At 47.3% G+C, this 23,872-nt stretch overlaps 1 protein-coding gene across 36 annotated transcripts in view; it reads right to left on the minus strand.

The window, feature by feature from the left end:
• CLASP2 (cytoplasmic linker associated protein 2) overlaps positions 1 to 23,872 on the minus strand; it is a 2,478,243-nt gene that overhangs the window by 828,850 nt on the left and 1,625,521 nt on the right. For all 36 annotated transcript variants that reach the window (XM_069613152.1, XM_069613157.1, XM_069613154.1 and 33 more), the window contains 2 exons: positions 22,464 to 22,708; positions 1,406 to 1,469 (listed from right to left, as the gene is read on the minus strand). In XM_069613152.1, the coding sequence (XP_069469253.1) occupies positions 1,406 to 1,469; positions 22,464 to 22,708 (309 nt within the window). The remainder of the gene's footprint in view (positions 1 to 1,405; positions 1,470 to 22,463; positions 22,709 to 23,872) is intronic.

A 23,872-nucleotide genomic window follows, 5' to 3' on the forward strand; every position in this document is an offset into this window, starting at 1 on the left:
ATTCATCATATGCACATTTTTTCCATCATAGACAATCTTTTAAGATATTTGGAAAACCAGCCTGGATTTTGTCATTTGGTAAGTGGAGGAGCTACACCTTGGGTGGAATATGAGCTATTATGTATTTGCTAAAAAACGGACATGGCCCATTTTACTCTTAACGTTAGCAGAATAAAATAAAAATCACTGATTAAAAATGTTCTCTTCTTATGGTCTTGCCATTCTTGTTGTGCCCACTTCCTCAGAAAAATTATTCCTTTAGGGTTGTGTATTTATTAGATCTTGACCCGTGTATGATCCTGGTGCAATGAAGAAAACACATTTGATTTTAAAACAAGTGAGAACAAATAAGGAGGCAGCACAACGTTGACACAACTAAACACATTTAAATATAGCAATAACAGTTGAAAACATAATGCAAGTATAAATATATTCTAACTCAAATTAATGGTTAGGGTCTAACAAAATGGAAACACGATTTTACTAAAAATCGGCTGAAGATCAGCATTTGCAGGGCATGCATTACATGTCAGTTTAACTGTTATAAAACTTGAAACAAATTCTTATGCTCCTTTTTTAAAATGGTACAGTTTACAAAAGCCTCTTTTTAATGCATTTGTATATTAAACTTCTCACATGTTATAAACTACAAGGACATGACTTCTGCTTCAGAAATTGCTGCTTAAAAGGGAGCATATGCCTAAGTGCACAAACCTATGCATTATATTTGCTTCTCTCCATGAGCATATAAACTTTCAGGAGTCTTTAGTAAATGTTGTAAGGTGATGAGAAGAGATTGGCCGTAGAAAGGATTTACAGGGTTCTGCACGGTTCCATCATGGTTTGTTTTAGGAAGAATGCCTAACAAAGACCTTTCAAAGGGCACTCCACATAGCATGCAGCCTGCAACAATGATTGTAGTATGTCATGGAAATCATGCAAAGTCCCAATTCAGCACCAGGAAGTCTAGGATAAAGATAACGATGACACAAATACATTGCTTTTTTTCTCATTAAAAATATCAGACAAGGACAAAGTCTGCAAATGATAAAAATGTTAATTGGAGTGCCTCTTAACATTGTATAACATAAATGAAAATACTTCTGTCTGCATATGATGATCAGAGTGAACAAAAACACCATTGATGAAGCTAAGAACATTACTGAATAGCAATGCAGATCATATTTCACAATGTAAACAGTGCCTTTCCAATTTATCACTAAAGAATCAACAGTATTAGAGGCGCCAATGATTTTTGTTTATAAAACAAAAACAATGCCGGAACTGTTGCAACCTGATTTCAAGTGGTATGGGCAGGAGACTCAAACATCTAAACTAAAGTTACTAACTAAAGTTACTTTTAATGGACACATTTCTGAAACAGAGGCTAATTGAGTTGGCCTACCTTGCTATGTGGGTCAGCAAACATCCTTGTGAAGATTTCGCACAATCTTTTCAGTTCGACGCGGCTGTAAGAATAATTTGACAGGTGAATACTACTGCACATTCTTTGAAACTGCAAAAATAAATCTATATTTTGAAACATTAGGGCAAGTACACTCGTCTTCAACTTTTTAAACAAGAAGCCTGCTATTCTGCAGGAAGACGTATATGTAACATTCTGAAAAGTTGTGGAACATGTTGGTAACAAAGTATACATTTCATATATGATGTGTTATGCAGGGGAAATTAATAATACATGATACTTCTCCATAAGACCCGTTTAGCACATGTTTGTAAACACATTTTCATATCCTCCATTGATATGAAGTAAATTCACAATCAAAGAACACATTTATTTTTACAAAAATGAATTCATGCTCTGCAGTTTAATCCTGGGAGTGAGGGTGAAGATGGATCTTGCCTAAACAGTGGTTGTGGCCCCACACGCTGCTGTGGAGCAAGTAAAATGAACTCCGAAGACATCAAAGGGAGGTATAAACTTGCCTTCAACTTTTTTACAATGATGAATAAGGTGAGCCTAGCATTAAGGGATTCGGTTGCTGTAGATATTACTTCGAGTGGGTGCCTGTTAGGGAGAATTCTCAGAAATGTGCTAATTCCCTCCACCTTAGAGACCCCCAGCAACTTTGCTGGATTTTGAGGACTTGATTTTTTTAACCTGGAGAGAGCGAGACACTTTTTCCCCACTCTCATGTATTTTAATGTGATTTTTGAACACAGTGTTTCTTTTTGTTGTGGAGTCTGACAAACTCCATAGGCGGCATCTTTTACATTGTCACACAGCACCTTCAGTGCAGTGACACAGGGAAGTCTTCCAGATTTCCCATAGGTTTAAATACCTTCTCTGGGATAAACGGTTTCCCAGAGTAGTAGAGTGAAATTGACTTTACTTACATTTATAACTTTCTAGACCCAGCACACATTATCTTATAATAGGGTGCTGGAGGGGTTACCTAGTATCTATCCCCTTTGTCTAGCTTCTCATGTAGCAATTTTATGTTACCCTTTCCCCGATGAATGACTGGTGGCAGTGGTTTACTTTTAACTACTGTGGTGTGCATTTACCGGGGGCTGCGTTCGCAGCTGCAGTAAAGCACCCAAAGGTGGCATTTTTGTAAAAATGGCCCCAGTCTTCTTTTTTTGCCATTTCTTTGTGGAAAGGTCCTTCTTGAGATCTACTCTGCGCGCCAAACCCGGTTTGGTCCCTTTGTTTGCTTTGCCTTTGGCGGGATTCACGAGTGAAGCTCGCCTCTGGCTCCAGGGTGTCTGCGGTAGGCAGGAAGTGAGGGAGGTGCCCGAAACTCCCTGTGCTTCGTCTCCTAGGAGTCCCAAATGTACTCTGTAGTGATTGGCCGGCTGACTGTCCGGCAAGGAGAGCCGCCCTGCTGGGTGACTGACAGCTGGCTGGAATGAATGGGAGAGAACTGAATAAAAGGCGAGGCTTTTGGCTTGGAAGGCAGAGTCGACCACTGGACGAAGGAACCGTAGAAGAACTTGAAGAGGACACCTGCTGCAACTCCTGGACAGTTGGTTTGCCCGGTGAAGCCCTGTTGCTGTGCTGAAACTCCAAATTCGTATTGACTGAGAAGCCCCTGCAAGGACTACTTCTCCCCTTGAGATGGTGGGACCAATCAACTCCAAAGTAAGCCACCTAGACATTCTCTCTGAGCTAGTTGACTTTCCACAGAGTTGCTGCTGGAAACCGAAACGCCAGGGAGAGGAACACCAGATTGTGTGCATTGCTTTTAAGCTGGCCAAGAGCTCCAGGAAGATCCTCCGGACTCCCAGGAAGCAGGACTGACCAAGCCTGAGCCCCCTCAGAGTGCGGGACCCCAGCAGCAAGGAAAGTCCATCTTGACAGCGAGGAACCGCAGTGTTGCTATTTGCAGTAGACGCGAGGAGCTGAAACACTGAACAGCCACTTGTTTGAAGATTGCCGGTTGCAAGCAGTGACCATCCCATTGCAGTGCAGGAGTCCCCAGAAGTCCTCCCTCTTGTCCCCACGACCGAGGCCCAGGAACAGTGAGATCTGCAGAGCTGCTCAGGAACAGAAGTCATCTGCTGCACTTCTTCAAAACAAACATACTGTAAAAGTCTGAGAGAACTTACCTCTTGCTGTAGAGTTGCTTGCATCTTCTACTACTCACAAGTCTAACAGCTTCTGGCCCTACATTGATTCTTCTTGTTCTTCAATGACTTCTAAAAACATTGTGCAAAGACGTTTCTTACTTACCTGAAAAGAAGTGCTTCAGCTCATATAGACGTTTGCCCATTGACTTTGGCTTAGCCTGTTCCACTGAATGCCTCTTTTATTGGGGGATCTGAAAGTAATTGCCTGCTTAAAGAATATTTACGGTCTCTTGTATGTTCTAATAACCTTTTCCTTTCACTTACTCCTAAATGATTCCAAATGCAACAGTGATATATTAATGTCCCCAACACCCTAGGTATTGAAGTCACCTGAGGGTGTAGGTTGTGTCTGGGGGCCATCCCAAAAGGGTACTTACTGGTTTAGAAATATTAAGAGAGTGTATTTTGCGAAGTATATTTTAGTTTTACTATTATATTGCTCCTTTATTGCTCCATTCTGAAGAAGGCTTATTCTAACTGATTGATAAATGAATAATTGTTTATTCAAGAAACCTTGTGTGTAAGTGTTTATTTGAATACTTGTCACTGTGAATCTGCGTTACTCCCCTACAGCTCACATTGACCCCTCTTGAGATAAGCCTGGCTGCTCAACACGCTACCAACCTGAGTAGTACAAGCTTATACCAAAGGTTGGGTTCCTATTGCCAGGAGGTCAGGGTTGTTGTAGTGCACCCAAAGGGCACTGCATACAATCTTGCCTAACAGTGCCTCGAGAAAGGGCTCTAATCCTATGCTCTAGTTTATGCTAGTGGAGATTTCAAAGGTAGAAAATGGTCTCACATTGTTTACATTAAGTAAATTACTTTGTGGGAATTTAATTTGTGGAAATTACTTCGACAGTTTACAACAAAATGTATTTATATGTGGTTCAAGGGATAAAAACAGGGGGGTTAGCAGGAGTTGGGATAAGGGTTTTAGTGAAGGGGTATTTGTGAGGGGGAGCCCCACCATTAACAAATACATTTCTAACTTACCACAAAGTAACTTACTTTGTGGAAATGACATGAAACCGAGAAAATCATAAAAGGTGGTGACTGGATCAAACAAGGAAACAGTGTGGAAGGACTGGCCCAGAATTAAAAAAACTCAAAGCAATACTTTCCATCTGTTCAACATCTGCCGGAACCCCATGTCTTCGACGTCTAGGGCCACCGGGATGGCATGGGCCAATGCCACCTCCCCCTCCTGGAGGATGGAAAGGGCCTCGACCGACTTCTCGTCGGGCAGGAACTTCAGCAGTGGGGACATTTTATACCACAGCTCCCCGTCGTATCTGGCCAGGATTGCAGGGGCATTGGCACTTTTCTTCCAATGGCATCTAGCTACTTCCCCTTGCTATCTGGGAGGGACGGAGGACGAAGAAGAGGGGTTAGAAAACTTCTTTCTCGCTGCCACCGACACCACTGAGACCGGGGAAGGATGTGAATGTAGGAACTTCGGTGCAGACTCTGGCACCCAGTATTTTTTTCCCCAGCCAATCCCTCTTGGCTGGGGCCGTGGCCAGGTTTTTCATCAGGAGAGGCCCCGCCAAGATGGTCTTCTTCTTGGCCTTGTGCCGTTGATATAGAAAACCTTACTTCCTCGTCTCTTCTGGAGTCAATTTGAAGAGTTTGGATGCTCTGGCGACCATGGCATGGAACAACCCCACCTCGTCCAGGGGAGAAGCCCTTGGATGCGGCGAACCGCCCACTGTGGTCATGTTGTCGTCCGTGTCCGCAGTCCTGTCTGTCCCTGTGTGTCCCTGTGTGTCGGGGCGTGGGCACGTGTCGAGGTTGATGTACCGGCATAGGGTGCCTCTTCCTCTTTTGCCAGAGGTTAGCCCGGGACCACCGGGGCCGGCGGCATCCGTTTCTGAATCTCCAACACCAGGGTGTGCAGGTTCTAAAGGGTGTCCAGCGATACATCCCCTTGGAGGGGTCGGGTGATAGGCTTACTGGGCCCCTGGCAGGTCTGCCGTCATCCCCATCGGCATTGTCCCCCACATCCTCCTGGATCATGTGTACGGACGCCTGGTCCTCCTCTTCTGAGGAAGAAATATCTGTGCACTGAAGTACATTGGAGGCCTCCGCCCCACCCCTTTTTTGCATCCTGAAGGTCCGGGTTCGGGCTCAGGGATGGCATCCTCTTCTCTGGTGTCCACTCCACTGCTTGGCTGATGCCTTCAGTCTCGGTGGCAGGGATACTCTGAGCACTGTGGGGGCTACCTTGAGTGGGTCATTTCCCTTGGCCTTCGAGGGTACGGCCGCCACCAACTAGATTGCTGACGACTTCACCTGGGCCTTCTGGGGTAGGTCGGTTACCTTCTCCTGCGACTTAGTCTTCTCCAGCTTTTCCCGCAGCTTCGAAGGGTTAGCTGATTTTCCCTTCGATGAGGAACTGGAGTGATGGCTGGAGATGGAGGCAGATGGTGAGGATGAGCAAGCCCTGCCCATCGCAGGACCCGCTTGCGCGGCAACATCGACGGAAACGGACTTGCAGCGCTTGGCCTTGTCTTGGGCCCCCACGGATGGAGCACCCTCAAAGTACTTAGAAGCCCGCTCTTCGGACCAGACGGTCCTGGGTGAGGCATACCCCTGCTTGCCGCACGGGGCAGAGGCATTGGCGATGAGCCATGCCGCCAGTCTACTGTGACTATCCTTCACGGTACGTTTGGAGAACCCGTGGCAGATTTCACAATCTGCTTTCCTGTGATCCGGATGGAGGCAGTAGAGGCACTGGAGGTATTTGTCCTCTACAATCACATTCCACAGTCCGCAGCTGGAGCAGAGCTTGAAAAGGGAGCTTCCCCTCCTTCTGTGTGCAGAGTAGGTCAGATGGCCTTCTGGAATCTTTGATGAAATTTCAACAATTCTTGCACTTGAGGGGCGTTAAAATTCACTGACAAACAGATCTCCGCTTGTCGGCGAATCTAGAGAAAGACACATGGGCTATGTTTGAAAAAAATCAAACTTTTTACTGAAAAAGCGTGAAAAAAGTAGATCAGCCCACAGAGCAAAACACGAGGACTCCCAATGCTTGAACGCGCATTAAAAACCTGAAGATGGCTACCAGAGGAGGGGCTTAGTGAGAAAGCAGTCATTGGCTGGGGGCAGTATGACTCAGAGTACAGTGACTATAAAAACCAGTGTTTTATCATTTCCACTCAAGATTAAGGCCCAACATTGTTTTGGTTCAAGTTGGCAACTTTGTTTTGATATCAACTCGATCAACAGGAGTCTTTTATCGTTCAAGGTTGTACATTGCATAATAATGTGGTACAGATTCTCCACTTGGTTTTGGAGTTGACAGAATCTACAGTACGCGAGTGATGCTGGTAATTGTTTAGTCTTTGTCAAGATTTCCCGGGTCGGGAGTATGTTAAGGCGTAATCTCAGGAAAGTGTCTTATTACTCGTCCCGGAAACTGTTGTAGGTACCTTGGTAGTTGATTTAGGGCGCATACATCATTTTCAGATGTTATTGAAAGTTTGTATTGGCATTTTGTTGGATTGTGCGTGCCCGGTCGTTCCATAACAGTTTTATTTTTGCTTTCTGTGGTCGGTTGATTAACATGTCCACAGTGATGTCTTCACGATCCAGTATTTTAATCCAAGGATCTTTACATAAATTCAACACTGTTGCCTTTGTGGTTATTTGTTTCTCACATAAAATATCAAACGCTGGTATATGTGCTTTTAAGAGTGTCTTTCTACATAAAGTTAGTTATTTCCAGAGCTTCTCTGCTTCCAAAGACTGCAGTGCCAGTTTATGTCGCACATGTGGGGCTGGGTATGTTGCAGGGAGGGACATTATTTTCCTCCAGATTATCCCTTCCAGGCAGGTCCACATATCTTGCGGGGCGTTAAGCATGGTTTCAGAGCCATATATTTGGATGGCCATTATTTTCTGCCTAAAAAATGCTATCAGCGGTTTTAATGAGTAGGCTCCATATTTATGGTGCAGAATTCTTCCTTGTCGAGCTTAAGATAAAGTCTTTTCTTTCAATTTCTCAACCCATAAAACACATGGAAAGTTAAAGGAACACCTCAAATCATGTCTAAAAGTGGGAGCAAAAGAATCTCACTCTTAGCAGGAGAGAAAAAATAAACTCCAAAAATCCAGCAAAGCTGCTGGGGGTCTCACTAGGTTTGGGAAATTAGCCTTACAGAGAATTCTCCCTAACACTCTTGTGGACGGATCGAGTCTTGTATAGACTCGCTCGAGTCTCGTCCGGCTGCAGAACGCGTTCAGAGTTCCGGGAAAGCCGCTGTTCCAGGATGTCCAGGGAAGTAGGTAGCAGTCGCTAAGAATGGGGATTCCAGGAGTCGAATAGAAGGAAAGGGAGAAGGAAGGAGGAAGGAAACCAGGATCTTGGATAGAAGATTCGCCGAACAGCGCACACACGTCAAGTCACTACCTAATGATAGTGTTGAGACGCGCGGGGCCGCTGCAAATTTATAGGACGTGCCGTGTGCGACGTGAAAGCTGGTGTGAGGCAAGTCGCTTGTTGCGGCCATGTTGGGAGTAACAAGGAATACAAGACCCGGCGCGAAAAGGACTAGGAGGTCCAGAAAAAGGCAAGTTCTATGGGTCATGACAGCATGCCTCCTCCGAAGACCTGTACCACCAGGTTTGCCCGGGTGTATGAGATGGAATCTTCTAAGCAGTCGAGGGGTATTTAAGTTAGAAACTGGTTCCCAGGTTCTCTCGCTAGGAGGGTATACTTTCCATTCAACCAGTTATTGAAGTCGACCCCGTTTATACCTGGAATCGCATATTCGGGACACTTCATATTCTAGCTGATCATTCACAACAACAGGACTGGGTCTGCAGGATTTTCGGGAGGATTGGATGTAAGGTTTCAATAGGGAGGTGTGAAAGACTGGGTGTATTTTCTTCCAGGAATCGGGTAGCTTGAGTCGGAATGAGACAGGATTGACGACGTACTTTATGGAAAATGGTCCATAGTACCGAGGAGCCAATTTGTTTGGCCGTAGATGTCGGGGTAATAGTTTCAAGGACAACCAGACTTGATCAACAAAATAAGAGGGCGCTGGTCTTCTCTTGGAATCCGCATAGAGCTTAGTGCGGGTTTGTGCCTCTTTCAATTGTTCCTTGGATTCCTTGTGAATGTTGATGAGAGTCTGTATCCAAGAGTCGAGAGTAGGTACTGGAGTGGGATGTGGAAGAATAGAAGGTAGAACGAACGGGTGAAAACCTTGACTGCAATAGAAAGGGCTGATCTTGAGTGCTGAGTGATCGGAATTGTTGTAGGCAAACTCAGCCAGGGGTATGAGGAGAGACCAGTCATCCTGAACCTTGGTGGCAAAACAACGAAGATTTGCTCCAAAGTTTGATTTACACGTTCCGTGGCTGCGTTGGTTTGTGGGTGATAACCTGATGAGAGCGTGTTGGATCCCTAGGATACGACAGAGATGTTTCCAGAATTGTGAGACATATTGAGGTCCTCGGTCCGATATGATCTTGGAAGGAAGTCCATGGAGACGGAAAATATGTTCCAGGAAGAAGGTAGTTTATACAAAGGTGTGAAATGAGCCATATGGGTGAACAAGTCTATGGCTACCATGATGGTCGTGTACCCTCAGGAAGGTGGTAACTCCACAATGAAGTCTGTAGCAATAAATTCCCATGGTCTTGTAGGCAGCGATGGTTGCAGTAGAAGACCCGCCGGTCTCTTGTTATGTTTGTTTTGACTGTTGTACGTCGGTCTTCATTTGAGGCCACCAAAACTGTCTTTGTATAAGACGGAGGGTGTTAGTTATACCATGATGAATGACCGGAGTGAGGGGTATCATGGCAGAGGTTTATTACCTTGTGTTGTAATTCCTGTGTAGGAATGACCAGTGCATTGTCCTTGAATAGATATTCTTCCTTGACTCTTAGATTCCATGGATTCTTCCTTGAAATTTCCTTCCAGAGGTCAGAGGACTGGGTTTGCGCTCCGATTTCTTCCAGGAGGTTCATTGCTTGAGCTACAAAGATAGTTTGGGGAAACATCTTAGGATAGGCCTTGTCCTCAGTGGCTGCGTAGTCTGGACGTCGAGATAAGGCGTCAGCAATCATGTTTTGTGATCCTGGAACGCGAGTGATTTGAAACTGGTATTGGGCAAATAAGTAGGCCCAACAGGCCTGACGACTGTTCCTGCACTCCAAAGACTGTAGGATTTGGAGATTCCGATCTGTGTGGACCTGAACTGGATATCTAGCACCCAGAAGTAGGTGTCGCCATTCAGTGAAGGCTTGGCGGATGGCCAAGAGTTCCTTTTCCAGGACAGAATAGTGAGTCTCACTTGGGGTCAGGGTTCGTGAAAGGTAAGCAATGGGGTGTGTTCCAGTCCATCCTCACGTTCCTGTTTCAAGACCGCCCCTATGGCGTAGTTAGAGGCATCCGTTTCCACTAGAAATGGGCGATTTGTGTCGGGCTGGGTCAGTGTTAGGGAGAATTCTCTCTTTAGGCTTAATTTCCTAACCTAGTGAGTCCCCCAGCAGCTTTGCTGGATTTCTGGAGTTTGTTTTTTTCTCCTGCCAAGAGTGAGACTCTTTTTCTCCCACTCTTGGACATGATTTATGGTGTTCTTTTGACTGTTAATGTGTTTTCTGGGCTATGGGGTCCTTTACTCCATAGGGTCTCATGTGTTTTTCCTATGTGTGTTACACAGCACCTTCCGTGCAGTAATACCGGGGTGTCATAGTGACACCCCACCATAGACTCCATACCCTGGGACTCACTACTGTCTCCCAGGGCATGTAAAGTCACCATTGGCTTTACTAGTCCCAAATTATTAACAGAAACCAGTACAAACCATATTGTGGACGTACTGGTCGGGGCAATTCGATTGCCCCGGGGTCTGTTAGTCGAGGGGGCACATCTCCGTCCCCCCTGATCGAGTTTTGGCTGGTGGCAGTGGAAACTACTTTTTATATTGGACAGCGAATATTTCCCTATGGGATTTTCCCGTTGTTCGAGGCTACCAACTTTAATTATTTAATTCTCATAGCCTCGAACATACCGCCGGTTTATTTAATTAATATTAATTCGCCGGTTGGTATTTTTTGCCAGGACTCGATTCTAAAATGGCGTTTGTGTTCTCTTCTGTGACCCCAACCCAAGTCGAGCCCTCTGTTCCACTTTTTGGCGGGCTTCTCCACAGAAGCCTCCAAAAGTGGTGCCACTCTGTCTGGGTACCACAGGGAGTGTGGGAGGGGGTTTTAGGCACCCTGGACTGAGTTACCTTGGTAACTCAAGTCGCACTCTTGTGTGATTGGCCCAAGTGGTGAGCCGGCCGGCTCACCACTTAGCATGTTTGATTGACAGCTAGGCTGAGTGAATGGTGGTATGCTGCATAAAAGCAGGGCTTTGGGGACTGGAACTTCAGAAGTCGCCACAGGACCTGAGAATCCGACGAGGGAGAAGCTGAGCTGACCTACCACGACGACACCACCGGTGGGGCCCTGCGGAACCGACTCACCACTTCCCGACGACAGAGAAGATCTCCCGGCTGGAGAGGCTTCTTCCCCTGAATGGTGGGCACAACCAATTTACCTTCTTTTCTTTGCACCCCAGACCGGTTTGTGGTCGAACTGCCCGTGCCAAGTACCCCGGCAGCCGGATAGCCACTTACCACTGGACCGCAAATCAATGGACCGCTCCTTGTACCTGAGAAACTCCGTGGCTGGTTTCTTTCCTGGCAGTGCAACGGACTCCTGTCTTCCTCCCCGAGGAGATCCTCTATTCCCCCGGACGAAGCACAAACTTGCATCTGCTGCCTTGAACAACTGCCCCCACTGGAGTGTTCTCACCACTTTAAGGTACCGTGTCCGCCAGGCCTCCCTTTCTAAAGATTGCTACAAGGTAATAATTACCCCTTAACCTTCTGGACTGGGCTGGCCGCCTTGACCCTCTAACTGGTCCCTTTCCTTGGTCCAACTCCTTTTTGCACCGTTACAAGACTCTTGTGCACTGCAACCGTGTTACCTTGGACACATTTCGTTTTGATCATCTTAAAGCGGATCCGGCCTACTGACTCTGAATTCACGGTGTTACTTTGCCTTCCTCTCTTGTTGTGTTCGTGAAAAAGTGTTGGGACCCATTTCAATTTATTCTCTGCTTTTCTCTCCCCTTTTAAAACGAATAATTAGAGTGCCATCTACGTTAAGCGCTCACCGCTGTCTGAAAATAAGTGGGGCTTTACTTAAGACTTGTCTAATATTCTTTTAAGGGAGTGTATATCTTTTAGTGACCGTGCTTTTGAATTGCTTACTATTAGTGCCTGCGTGTTTTTCTAGATGTGTTTTTAAATAAATAAGGATATCTCTTTTACACCAAGCCCTGGTCAGTGTTTACTTGTTCTATTGTGTTCTCTTGACCTATTGTGAATACTCTGTATACTGCTAGCTCTTCTTGAGGTAAGTCTGACTGCTCAGCCAAAGCTACCAAGTGAATCTGTGTGGTACAGACTGCTACCAAGTGGGTTTACTGCCAAACACCTGTAGTCCTAAATCTTTTGCAGTGGTCCCAGAGGGAACTGCACAGGTTTCTGCCAAAAAGTCAGGATGGGGGCCTTGCGTGAACTCTGTCTTCAATCGTTTGAATGCTTTATCTTGCGATGTAGACCAGATAAAGGGGGTGTCCTTCTTCGATAGAGCTACGAACGGCTGAACAATCTCGGAAAAGGTAGAAATAAACTTCCGGTAGAAGTTGGAGAGCCCCAGGAAGGATTGCACCTGTTTCACAGAAGTGGGAGCGGGCCAAGCCAGTATGGCCTTTACCTTCGAAGGGTCCATGCCAATTCCTTCTGGGCTAAGGATGAATCCTAGGTAGTGAACAGAAGTAACGTGGAACAAGCATTTTTTGGGTTTGGCTAACAGTTTGTTTTCACGAAGTCGTTGTAGTACTGCCTTTGCGTGTTCTTCATGTTTTAGAGGATCTTTGGAAAAAATCAATATGTCATCCAGATAGACAATGACGAAGAGGAACAACATATCAGAGAACACCCTGTCCATGAAACGCTGAAAGCCTGCGGGAGCATTGGCTAGTCCAAAAGGCATGACTAGGTATTCAAAGTGACCAAAGGGTGTTCTAAAGGCTGTCTTCCATTCGTCCCCTTCCCGGATTCGAATTAAATGGTAGGCACCTCGGAGATCCAGCTTCATGAAAATGATGGCTCCTCTCACAGCTTCCAGGATATCCGAAATCAGGGGCAGTGGGTATCGATCTTTGAGGGTGCATTGGATTAAGCCTCGATAGTCGAGGCAAGGTCTGAGTTCCTTGGTGTCCTTCTTGGGAACGAAGAACAACAAAGCACCCGCTGGAGATTGAGGGTCTTATGGTGCCGTTTTCAAGATTGGCGTCGAGGTATTCCCGAAGGGCCTTTTTCTCAGGTTCGGAAAGGATGAACATTCGGCCGAAGGGAATTACAGCTGAGGGATCTGTATCTATGGCACAGTCTTCAGGCCTGTGAGGGGGTAATGCTTGGACTATGGCGGTAGAAAATACATCAGCATAGTCCTGATAGGACTCTGGAATTTGTACGATATTGGAAACCATGAGTGGTGTTTCTTGGTCTCTTGGAGGTTCTTCAGGAGTTATTGAGGAAGGGTCCAGGGATAGACAGTGGGACATACAGAACTCTGAGCCCAGGAATAATGATCCTCCTGTCCAATTGATATACGGATTGTGCTTTTGTAACCAGGGCATACCCAAAACCATGGGGTAATGGGCTGACTTAATGATGTCAAATGTAATCCACTCTTGATGATGATTTATGGAAAGTTGGATCTCTTTAGTCTGCAGGCTTATGGGTCCTGAAGAGAGGGGTCTTCCGTCAATTGCTTCCACCGGCTGCATGGTGTTTCGTGTCTCGTACGGAATATGATGACTAATAACCCCGTCTTGATCAATGAAAATTCCCATAGCTCCGCAGTCCACCAAGGCCAGAATGGGATAGGTCTTGTCTTTGGAGGGAGAGAGGAAAGCCTGTAGTATCACCAAAATATTTTGTCCAGGAGAGTTCAAGGATGGAATTGATGTGGAGCAAACATCTCTCTCCCGACACCTCGCTCCATCTAGGATCGGGAGCTGGCGTTTCCCGAACGCTGTGGAGGGGCTAGAGGGCATTCCCTAACAAGATGTTTATCAGAGGCACAATACATGCACAGGCCTGTGTGGATTCTTCTCATCCTTTCTTGAGGAGAAATAGGCCCACGGAAGGCTCCGATTTGCATGGTTCCGGATCAGTGTCAGGGGTTGGGTCAGAATCAGTTTTAACAGAGGTCTCAAGGGAATTCTTTTGAAAAGGTGTCTTGGTCTTTCTTTCCTGGATTCGAAAGTCTATCTGCAGAGCTAGATCCATAAGAGCCTGGAAGGAACTAGGACGAGCCACCCGGGCTAATTCATCCTTAATGTCCTCGTTTAGACCCCTGCGAAATAGAGTGAAACTTGCTTCAGAGGACCAATCCGCTTCCTTGACCAGTTGTTTGAATCTAGTAACGTATGTTAGCATATCCTGGGTACCCTGTCGGAAATCAAGTAAGCTTTCTTGAGCACTAAAAACCTGTTCTGGGCGGTCGAACAGAGTCTTGAGTGCCTGAATGAATCCATCATAATCATCCAGGAGGGCATCCCCTGAGTTGACTAAGGGCGTAGCCCAGGTTAACACGTTCCCTGTGAGGTGCGAGATAATGAAGCCCACCTTCGCCCTAGAAGTGGAAAAATAATAGGGCTTAAAGGTAAAATGCACCAAGCAGGAATCCAGGAATCCATGTAAGGATTTTGCCGATCCATCATATTTGTCCACCACTCCACCAAGTAACACACTGTCCTTGTTAGCCGGGTCGCGAGACAAAACTAGCTGCTTTAGCGCAGCATTCTCAGCCTTTAAGTTCTGTACTTCAGTTGTGAGCTCTTGCATGCCACGCATAAGGTCCTGGACTGCTTTCTCCATAGCAGTATCAATGTCGGTTGTTTGGCGTCTCAAATGTCGTAAATCTCCCCCCCGTCTCACCTGGGATCGCTTCTTGCTCTGTTCCGCAGGAGGATTCCTCTTGTGGACGGATCGGGTCTTGTGGACGGATCAGGTCTTGTATAGACTCACTCGTGTCTCGTCCTGCTGCAGAGCACGTTCAGAGTTCCAGGAAGGCCGCTGTTCCAGGATGTCCAGGGAAGTAGGTAGTGGTCGCTAAGAATGGGGATTCCAGGAGTCGAATAGAGGGAAAGGGAGAAGGATAGAGGAAGGAAACCAGGATCTCGGATAGAAGATTCGCCGAACAGCACATACACGTCAAGTCACTACCTAATGATAGCGTTGAGATGCGCAGGGCCGCGTGGGCGTGGCCAATTTATAGGACGTGCTATGTGCGACGTGAAAGCTGGTGTGAGGCAAGTCGCTTGTTGCGGCCATGTTGGGAGTAACAAGGAATACAAGCCCCGGCGCGATAAGGACCAAGAGGTCCAGAAAGGGCAAGTTCTATGGGTCATGACACTAAAGAGAAGACCGTCCTGGAGATCTGGTGTAGCGGGAGATAGCCGCAGACGCACTTTGATGGAGGCGGGCGCCAGCCCCGACTTAGCCAACGACAACAAGTACGGAAGGACCTAGGGGGGCCGTGACCCTCAGAGGGTTAATCTTCTGCGACCGGCACCAGGTCGCAAAACTCTTACATTTGTGTCCGTAACACTTCAGAGTCGACTACGCTCTGGCCTTGGCGAGGATGTCTCTGCAGTCCGCAGGCAGCTCCTACCCACCAAACTCTAATGCTGCAGGAGCCAGGACTTCAGGTTCAGCGATCATGGGTCGTGGTGCAGGATTACGCCTCCTTCCCTGGCGAGAAGATCTGCAACCACTGGCAGCTTCACTGGAGGGGACGCTGACATGGTGAGAAGGCCCGGGTGCCAGATTTGCCTCAGCCACGCTAGTGCAACGAGGATCATCCTGCACCGGCACCGCCTGAGTTGACTGATGGCTCGTAGCAGCAGCGCAACGGAGGGAACGCATAAAGAAACAAGCTTCCCAAGGTAAGGAGAATGCATCCCCCCATGCTCCCCGGCTCAAGGAACCTGCTGGCGAACCTCCGGCACTTGAGTTCGTCTCCCTCGCAAACTGATCGATCTGGGGACTGCCCCATTTGAGGAAAACTTTGTCTACTTGATCCGGCCGAAGCTCCCACTCGTGGCAAGAAAGCAGCACCCTGCGGAGAGAATCGGCGAGTGTGTTTTTTTACTCCTGCCAGGTGAAATGGAATGAGGAACATCCCCTGGGCGACGGCCCAGTGCCACAAGTCCTGTGCCTCTTTGGAGAGCACTGGGGATCTGGTGCGCCCCCCCCCCCGCTTCCAGATGTAAAACATTGTGGTGGTATTGTCCATGAAGACCCTCACCACTTTGCCCTTGAGTGACGGAAGAAATGAGCCGAGGGCCCAAAACACAGTCTGTAGTTTCAGTACATTGATGTGAAGAGTCTTCTCTTCCGGCAGCCACAGGCCTCTGGCGTGAAGACGTCCGGTGTAGGCTCCCCAACCCTCCAGGGAAGCGTCCGTCGTGACCATCTCCTGGTACGGCGGTCTCTGGATGTTCATGCCGGCAGCGATGTTGGAGCGAACGCCCCACCACCTTATCGCTCGACGGAACTCCTCGTCGAGTGTGATCCTGTCCTGGAAGCCTCCAGACACATGGACCCAATGGGTGTCGAAGAACTCCTGGAGTGGACGCATCAGCAATCTGCAGAGCCGAATCAGGTATATGCATGATAACATCATGCTGAGCAGAGACTTGATGGTCCTCACTGTGGCCATCTTAAGTGCTAACAGCCTGCCCAAGATGGCTGCTATCCTCTCCTCCGATGGTGACACCAGGCAAGACACCATATCGAGTATGGATCCCAGGAACAGAGCATCCTGCGATGGAGTCAAGCAAGACTCTGCATAGTTCACAGAGAACCGGAGGTCCATCAGAAGTAAGACGGTCTTTGTCGTCTGATCGATGGCAATGTCCCTTGACTTGGCCTGGATGAGGCAGTCGTCCAGGTACGGATACAAATGAATCCCTTGCAGTCGTAGATGGGCCGCCACTGGGGCCAGGCACTTTGTGAAGACTCTCGGTGCTGACTTCAGTCCGAAGGGGAGAGCATTAAACTGGCAATGCTTCCCCTGAAAGATGAAGCGCAGGAACTTGCAATGCTTTTCGTGAATGGGGACGTGGAAGTACGCTTCCTCTAGATCAGGGGTCTCCAACCTTTACGTTAGCTAGAGCTACTTGTAGTGGAAGCCAACAGTGGAGAGCTACTAGCGGCCAATACCCGGGTGGGGATATTTATAAATCTCTGAATTTTTACCAATATTTTTTTGGCACAATTATTTCCTCTCTATAAACAGATGGAATAACATATGTCTTCACAATTATATTAAGAACTTCAAAAACCTCTTTGTTGCATTATTATTTATTAGTAGCTGTCTCAAAAAGACAGATATTTGTTGGACTACCACACAAATATCCTGTCATTTTTGTGCCCTTCCTTTACGTTTTATGCAGGCTTTCTACATGCTAGGCACACTATTGTTTTACAAATGCGCATTTCACACTTCCATAAAAAAACAAAAGTAATTTCCAAATTGAAAAATGCTGCTTGCGTTCACTAGTTTTCGTTGAAATGTTTTTTGTCAGACACCACACATACCCTGTTATTTGTGTGCCCCTCTGTGTTTTAGCACAGGTTATATTTATAAAGATGTTATATGCTTGTCAAACTGGTTAATCACAAATAAATGCTTCTGTTGTGTTGACAGCAGTTTTTAGGAAATTAAACTGTGGGGTTAATGGGTGCCAACTTTTGATTTTCACTACAGGGGCAGAAATATCCCCACCTCCATCCTGAAAATAAGCAAGCAACCAGCCCAACCTATACCCTGGCCAAACACATTTTATAGCACTTTTTCTACGATTCCAGTGCTATGCGGACTACACTGAGCTCATTTTCAGGCTATCCTCAGCCACCTCTCCTCCCTCCCTCATATCTGACTGCCTGTCCAAAGGAGTGGTGTGCTGCCAATGATCTTTGCCTTAATGCCAGTAAGACCGAGATTCTCCTCATTGGAACACCTGCTCCCTCCTTTCCTGTCACTCTCTGGCTTGCCTCCCTTGGCCCTCCTCCTGCTCCCACCTGTGACCTCAGGGTCATCTTTGACTCCACACTCTCGTTCTCTCCTCACATCTCTGACATATCTAAGAAGTCACACTACCAGCTGCACCTCCTCAGAGGTATTCTTCCTTTCCTCTCCTTCCCCCAGGTGCTCAATGTCTCCAGAGCTCTGGTTTTCTCTAGGCTGGGCTATTGCAACAGCCTCTTTCTAAATCTGTCTGCTTCTACTCTCCGCCCTCTGCAACTAATGCAGAACAGCACTGCAAGTCTTGTTCTTGGCTTCAAGCCCAGGGATCGTATCTCTCCAGGACTGAAATCTCTGCACTGGCTCCCAGTGGCTGCGAGGATTAAGTTCAAAACCCTCTGTATGGTCCACAAGACCTTTTGGGACCTGGGGCCTCAATACCTTCAGCTCTCTCTTACAAAATATCTTCCTTCTCGAGCTCTTCGCTCATCCGCCTCCAACTCCCTCAGGGTCAGTCGCTTCTCCAAGCAACGATTTGGTAGTAGATCTCTTTCCTCGGCTGGGGCCTCCCTCTGGAACAGCCTCCCTGTCTCCCTGAAACTTGAGGAGAATTATCTCCGGTTCCGGAAGCACCTCAAAACCTTTCTCTTTGCTTCTGCCTTTTCTCCTCCTCTCCCCTGCCGACTTCCTGGCCGATACTGAAACTGCACTGGTCATCTGGCAACCCCCCCCCCTGCTCTGAAGCCCAACCACCCACCCCAGTCATACACCTGCATTGCCTTCCTGGCAACCCCCTGCACTTAGGGACTGTTCTGTACCCCTGCAGTTCCACCACTAGCACTTGACACCTGATGTCTGCACTACCCTTGTACTTGCCACCGGCCGGACGCTACTGATATTTATTATCCCATGTACTGCACTGTCCCCTTCCCCTCGCCCCTGCACTTTCCTCCTTCCCCCTTCCCATGCACTTGCGCGATCTGAATTACACCTGGCCTAGTAGGATCATTGTCTGTCTTCTCTCTGTTCCCCCTCCTTTGCCTCGTCGCACCTTGAAAAACTTATGATATGATACGGCATTTAGTTTTGCATATATAACATCTCAGCATCGGTCTGTCAACCTGCTGAGCTACCCTGGTAGGCTTCTACTGTACAGCGTGTCTATGAATCGCCTAATGTACTTAACGTGGGTGTACCTGTGTCATGGAAGTGATTTAAAGTGGAAATGTACAGTGTGGAGTTTGGAAAGAAGCCACATGAAAGAAATTGCATCATTTTTAAAAATATTATTTTGAACATTTCCAGGCGAGCAGCAGTGCTACTGTGATATTTTCAATGCGTGGTCACAATGATCCTGATCCTGCCCCAACCCCTCTGACATCTCTGGCAAACAAGAGCAGCTTGCTTAAGCAAGACAGTGTTGGGGGGGGCACACAAGGCCAACTCTGGTACTACAGGCTGCCTGCAGAAGGAGAACGTGATACGGACATCTGTCAGGGAAATTGCAAGCTGCTCCATGTGGCACAGCAGCCAAGCTCCCCGCCCGCAATTGGGACGACCAGGGTTCGGATCCTGATCAAGGAAAATAACCGCAAAAACACAGCATTGAATAATTTAACTTTAAAAAGTATTTTTTTCAGTATTTCCAGCACGGGCGACTGAAGAGGCTCAGGCGAGCTACTGGTCGCCCGCGATCGACCGTTTGGCGACCTCTGCCCTAGATCCAACAACAACATAAAGTCTCCCTCCTGGCCGAGCACGTGCTGCAGCGTTACCATCCTGAACTTCTGGAACTTTATGTACCAGACCCCAGACTTCTTTCTTACGAGAAAGTATCTTGAGTAAATTCTGGAGCCCTGGAGTCACTTTGGGACCACCTCTATCGCCCCTTTTCTTAACATGGCCCGAACTTCCAGCGGCAGCGTGGGCCCCTGTAATAGCAATCTGTGCGGAAGGCTTGAGTTTCCTAAGGTCAGTGGAACACTCTTTCCCATTTCTGCATACACCCCAAGAGGGAATCCAGTTTGTTTGTACCTTTTTATTTCCTGCTACACTTGCCTACTCTTCGTTTTTGTTGAGCTTCCTGCTGTGTGTGCTTATCTGTCACCTTACTTCAGCACAGCCACCCAAATCTTCCCTGGGTGCCCTGTGCCACTCTTGACAGAGTGCCATCCTTGACACAAAGCTCCTGGTCGTATCGAGCCACGCTCGCTAGGGTGTTGGCCACATTGACCGTTGTTGCCGCCGAGTAGATATCCTTTCTACCCATGGAATCCAATTTCTTCCCCTCGTTGTCCGGGGGTGTAGATGAAGAAGACAAGTTTGACGATTTCTTCCTTGCGGCCGCCGAGACCACTGTGTACGTCGATGGTTGAGACCGTAAACACTTGGGCGCAGACTCCGGCACACAGTATTTCTTTTCAAGTCTGGGTCCCTCAGCAGCGCCTGCCCCTTATCCCAGACGTCGTCCAGGAGCGGTACAGGTAGGATGGTCTTCCTCTTTGCCTCCCGGTGTTGATACAGGAAGCCCTCCTAGGGGGGTGAGTTGGAAAAGCTCTGACACCGGGGGGAATCATGGAATGGAAGGATCCCATTATGTCCGGTGAAGAAGCTCTCAGCAGTGGTGACGCAGGATCTCCCATCCTGCCATCATCATCATCTGTGTTAGTTGTCGGTGCGCCTGTCCCCCTAAGGGGGGTTGGCAACAATGGTTGGAATGGAGGTGTAGGGCGTTTCCTCCTCTTCTTCGAGTGTGGTAGCCCCAGTAGCAACAGGGTCAGGTCACCGCTGGTGGTGCTGTCGGCATCCTCCTCTGAATCTTCGACACCAGCGTGTGGAGGGTCGAGAGGATATCCTGTGACAGGTCTCTCAGGGGCACCTGGGGGAACAGGGTGGCTGGGCCCAGAGCCCATGTTGTCATCCTTGTCGACCTCGCCGCCTCTGGCGGGCGTTTGCTCGACGTTCCCATTGTCGTGTTTATCACCACCATGGATGGTGTGGACGCAAAGTATATCCTCCTCGTCTGACGAAGAAATGTCTGTGCCCTGGAGTTCTCCCCCTCCTCCTCCTCCTCCCTGTTTGGGTCCTGAGGGGTCCGTCCCGGGCTAAGTTCCGGCATCCTTTTCCCCAGAGTCCTTTCTACCGGTTTGGCCGAAGCCTCCCGCCTGGGAGTACAAGCCACTCTGGCCGCAACCATCTCAATGGAAGAGGACGTCTTGGCCTGGATCTCCTGGGCCTTCACGGGAAGGTTGGACATCGTGTCCGACTCGGTCTTCTCAGGTTTCTCCCACAGCTTCCCAGTGTGCTGAGTTTCTCATGGACGAAGAGCTGGCAATCGAGGCAGATGGAGACGATTACGCCCTGACCGTCGAGTGACCCGCTTGCGCTGCGACCCTGAACGAAGCGGACTTGTAGTGCTTGGCCTTGTTTTGGGCCCCCAGAGATGGTGTGCCCTCAAAGGACTTAGAAGCCCGCTCAGGTTGGCTGTACCCGGAAGGGACATGCCCCTGTGAACCACCCGGGGTAGAGGCCCTGGGCCACGTCGTCAACCGGACGGGTCGATCCTTCATTGTGTGCTTGGAGAATCCATGGTAGAACTCACAATTCCTTATGCGTCGGGTACAGACAATACAGGCACTCAGAAAGCTTGTCATCCGTGAAGACATTCCGCAAACCGCAGCTAGTGCACAGCTTGAAAAGGGAAGATCCGTCGTCCTTCTCCTCCGACATGATCTTGCGCGGTGTAGGCCTGATTCTGGAAGCTTCCACGAACAAACACACAACAATTTCTGCCCTTGAGGGGCGATGAAAGTTGCCAAAAAACAGGTCCCCGTTAATCGGATGGGTAAACGATGGAGCACACGAGCTCAATTGACCAAAAACAGTTTTCCTACCAAAAAAGCGCAAAAAAACACAGAAAGCTCGAAGAGCCAAAACGTGAGGACTCCCAACACTTGAAGGTGCGGTACAAATCTGAAGATGACTGCCAGAGGAGGGGCTTAGGTAGAGGGCAGTCATTGGCTGGGGGCGGTATGACCCAGAGCTCAGTGATTAGTTTATAGGAGAAGGACAGTTTGTAAGTGAAAGCGAAACAGTTTTTTTCTTTTACCGAGGATTCCCGGCCTGACAACTGGGAATATTCATGAGCATGTGAATCCATGCCAGACCCCATGCTGCAGAATACAAGTAATTCACAAAGAGACACAGTCTCTCAGTATTGATAGTCGGTTTCCCCATTAGAATGAGCAAGATAAGGGAAGTAAAGCAGAAAGCTTTACTTACCTCCAAAACGTCAGAACAGGAGTCTGAAAAAAGTAAAGGTGCCCCCATTGGAGTCTATGGAAGGAATGCAGCAAAAGAAAATAATTCATAGCATCCAGTAACTAGGGTGCCTTTAAGAGGACTAGTAATGTGACATTGTCACAGTTGTTTAATATGAAAAAACCATGGAGAAACAGACTGATCATAGCCCAAATGTACAAATTTAAAAAGAAACGTAGCAATTCTCTAACATTAATGGACTCTGAATCATGCAAGTGCATGCTAGTGCATCCTGTTTATTTACTTTAGTTATTCAGGTATGTATTCAAAGTGATGGGCCACTGTTATAGCCTGGGTACTTTTATTCACAGGTGGAGTTATTCTGTATGTGTTGTCTTGCGATACAATGAGTAGAAAAATCAAAAAATCTGCAAAGGCAGGAACTCAGTTTGTTTTGCATTTCATATTTTAAAATCAATGTTCATGTCTTACCTTAAAGTTCTCTGGTTTTTTAATAAGTTCTGAAGTCCAAGTAAGCCTTCTTTTCTTTCTGACCAGTTTGAGCTGGCACAGCGATTGAGAACTTCTGCCACATCTTCCGTTTGACGCATGTAGGTAGGAATGCTGCCATTGCGTGAGCTGTATGAGCGTTCGGAGCAGGCACTGGAAGCATCACTGTTGGCATCATCATCCGAATACATTCCATAAGATTCGTACCTTCGACGGGCGGGTTTTTTCTATTAGCAAAGGATTTTTTTGTTAGCACGTTACTTGACATTGAGCAGACAAAAGGCAGAACATTTTACAAAAGAACTTAAGAAGTGAATTAAACAGTCACTGCTACACTACGAATTTGGTCCATATGTAAACAATGCTACGAAAGTATTTTTTCGAGAACAGAGATCAGCGTTTATTGAAAGACTTTGTTAAACTTAACAGTAGTACCACTGATGTTTTTATGCCATCTATTTGCCCTCTATTTACCATCTTAGGCTGTACCCAGTGAAAAGACTTTGTGAGACACTCAAAATCACTGATGCTCCCCATTCATTAGCCTGATCTCACAGCATCCTGAGGCTGCCATGTGGCAGGTGATGGACTTCGCAACCCTTTCAAGCTAGATGTAATCTGATGGTTTCTTGGGAAACTTAAGATTGTTTGGGAAAACACACAGTTTGAGCTCGAAAGGCCAGTGAACTCCAGCAAATGGCACATTTGCCAAGTCACAAGAAACACCATGCACGGAACAGAATATTTAGTAAAGCAAATTGTCAAAACATTACTCTGAAGGCACGTTTACTGCAACGAGTACCAGTTTTCCTCTTAAACAAAAAAACACTGCATGCTTGCCACAATACTGAACTACAATTGCCAGAGTTTAGCAATTCAAATATATGCATCTTTAAACAATAAACTAACAAAGCAGGTGTGTTCCTTCCTGAGCTGACGGGAACTTGCATACCTCTGAACTTGATCTTGTTTGGCAATAACCCAGCAGCATATTCTTAGCTTTGCAGCGTTCTACAGTGTCTGACCACATACAATTCATCAAATGAGTGCCTTTCAACTGGCTGTACAAATGTTTTAAGACAGCCCCTTTGATCACATTCTGTGTGAACATGCTGGACATTTGTTAAGGATAATTCTCATAAATGGTTGATTTCCCTTACCTACTGAGTCCCCCATGCAGCTTTGCTGGATTTCTACGATTTATTTTTCTCACCTGTTAAGAGTGAACCGTTTTTCCCCCTCTTACATGTGTTTTGCTATGTGTATTTCTACTTTGTGTGTGATCTTGGGCACTGGAGCCTCACCTACTCCAGGGCACCATATTTTTCATGTGTGTTAAACAGCACCTTCAGTGCAGTGACACCGGGTTTTCTTTTAGACTTCCCACCGAC

The sequence above is a fragment of the Ambystoma mexicanum genome, chromosome 5p (assembly GCF_040938575.1).
Source record: "Ambystoma mexicanum isolate Mex_15411 chromosome 5p, UKY_AmexF1_1, whole genome shotgun sequence".
Taxonomy (NCBI): Eukaryota; Metazoa; Chordata; class Amphibia; order Caudata; family Ambystomatidae; genus Ambystoma; species Ambystoma mexicanum.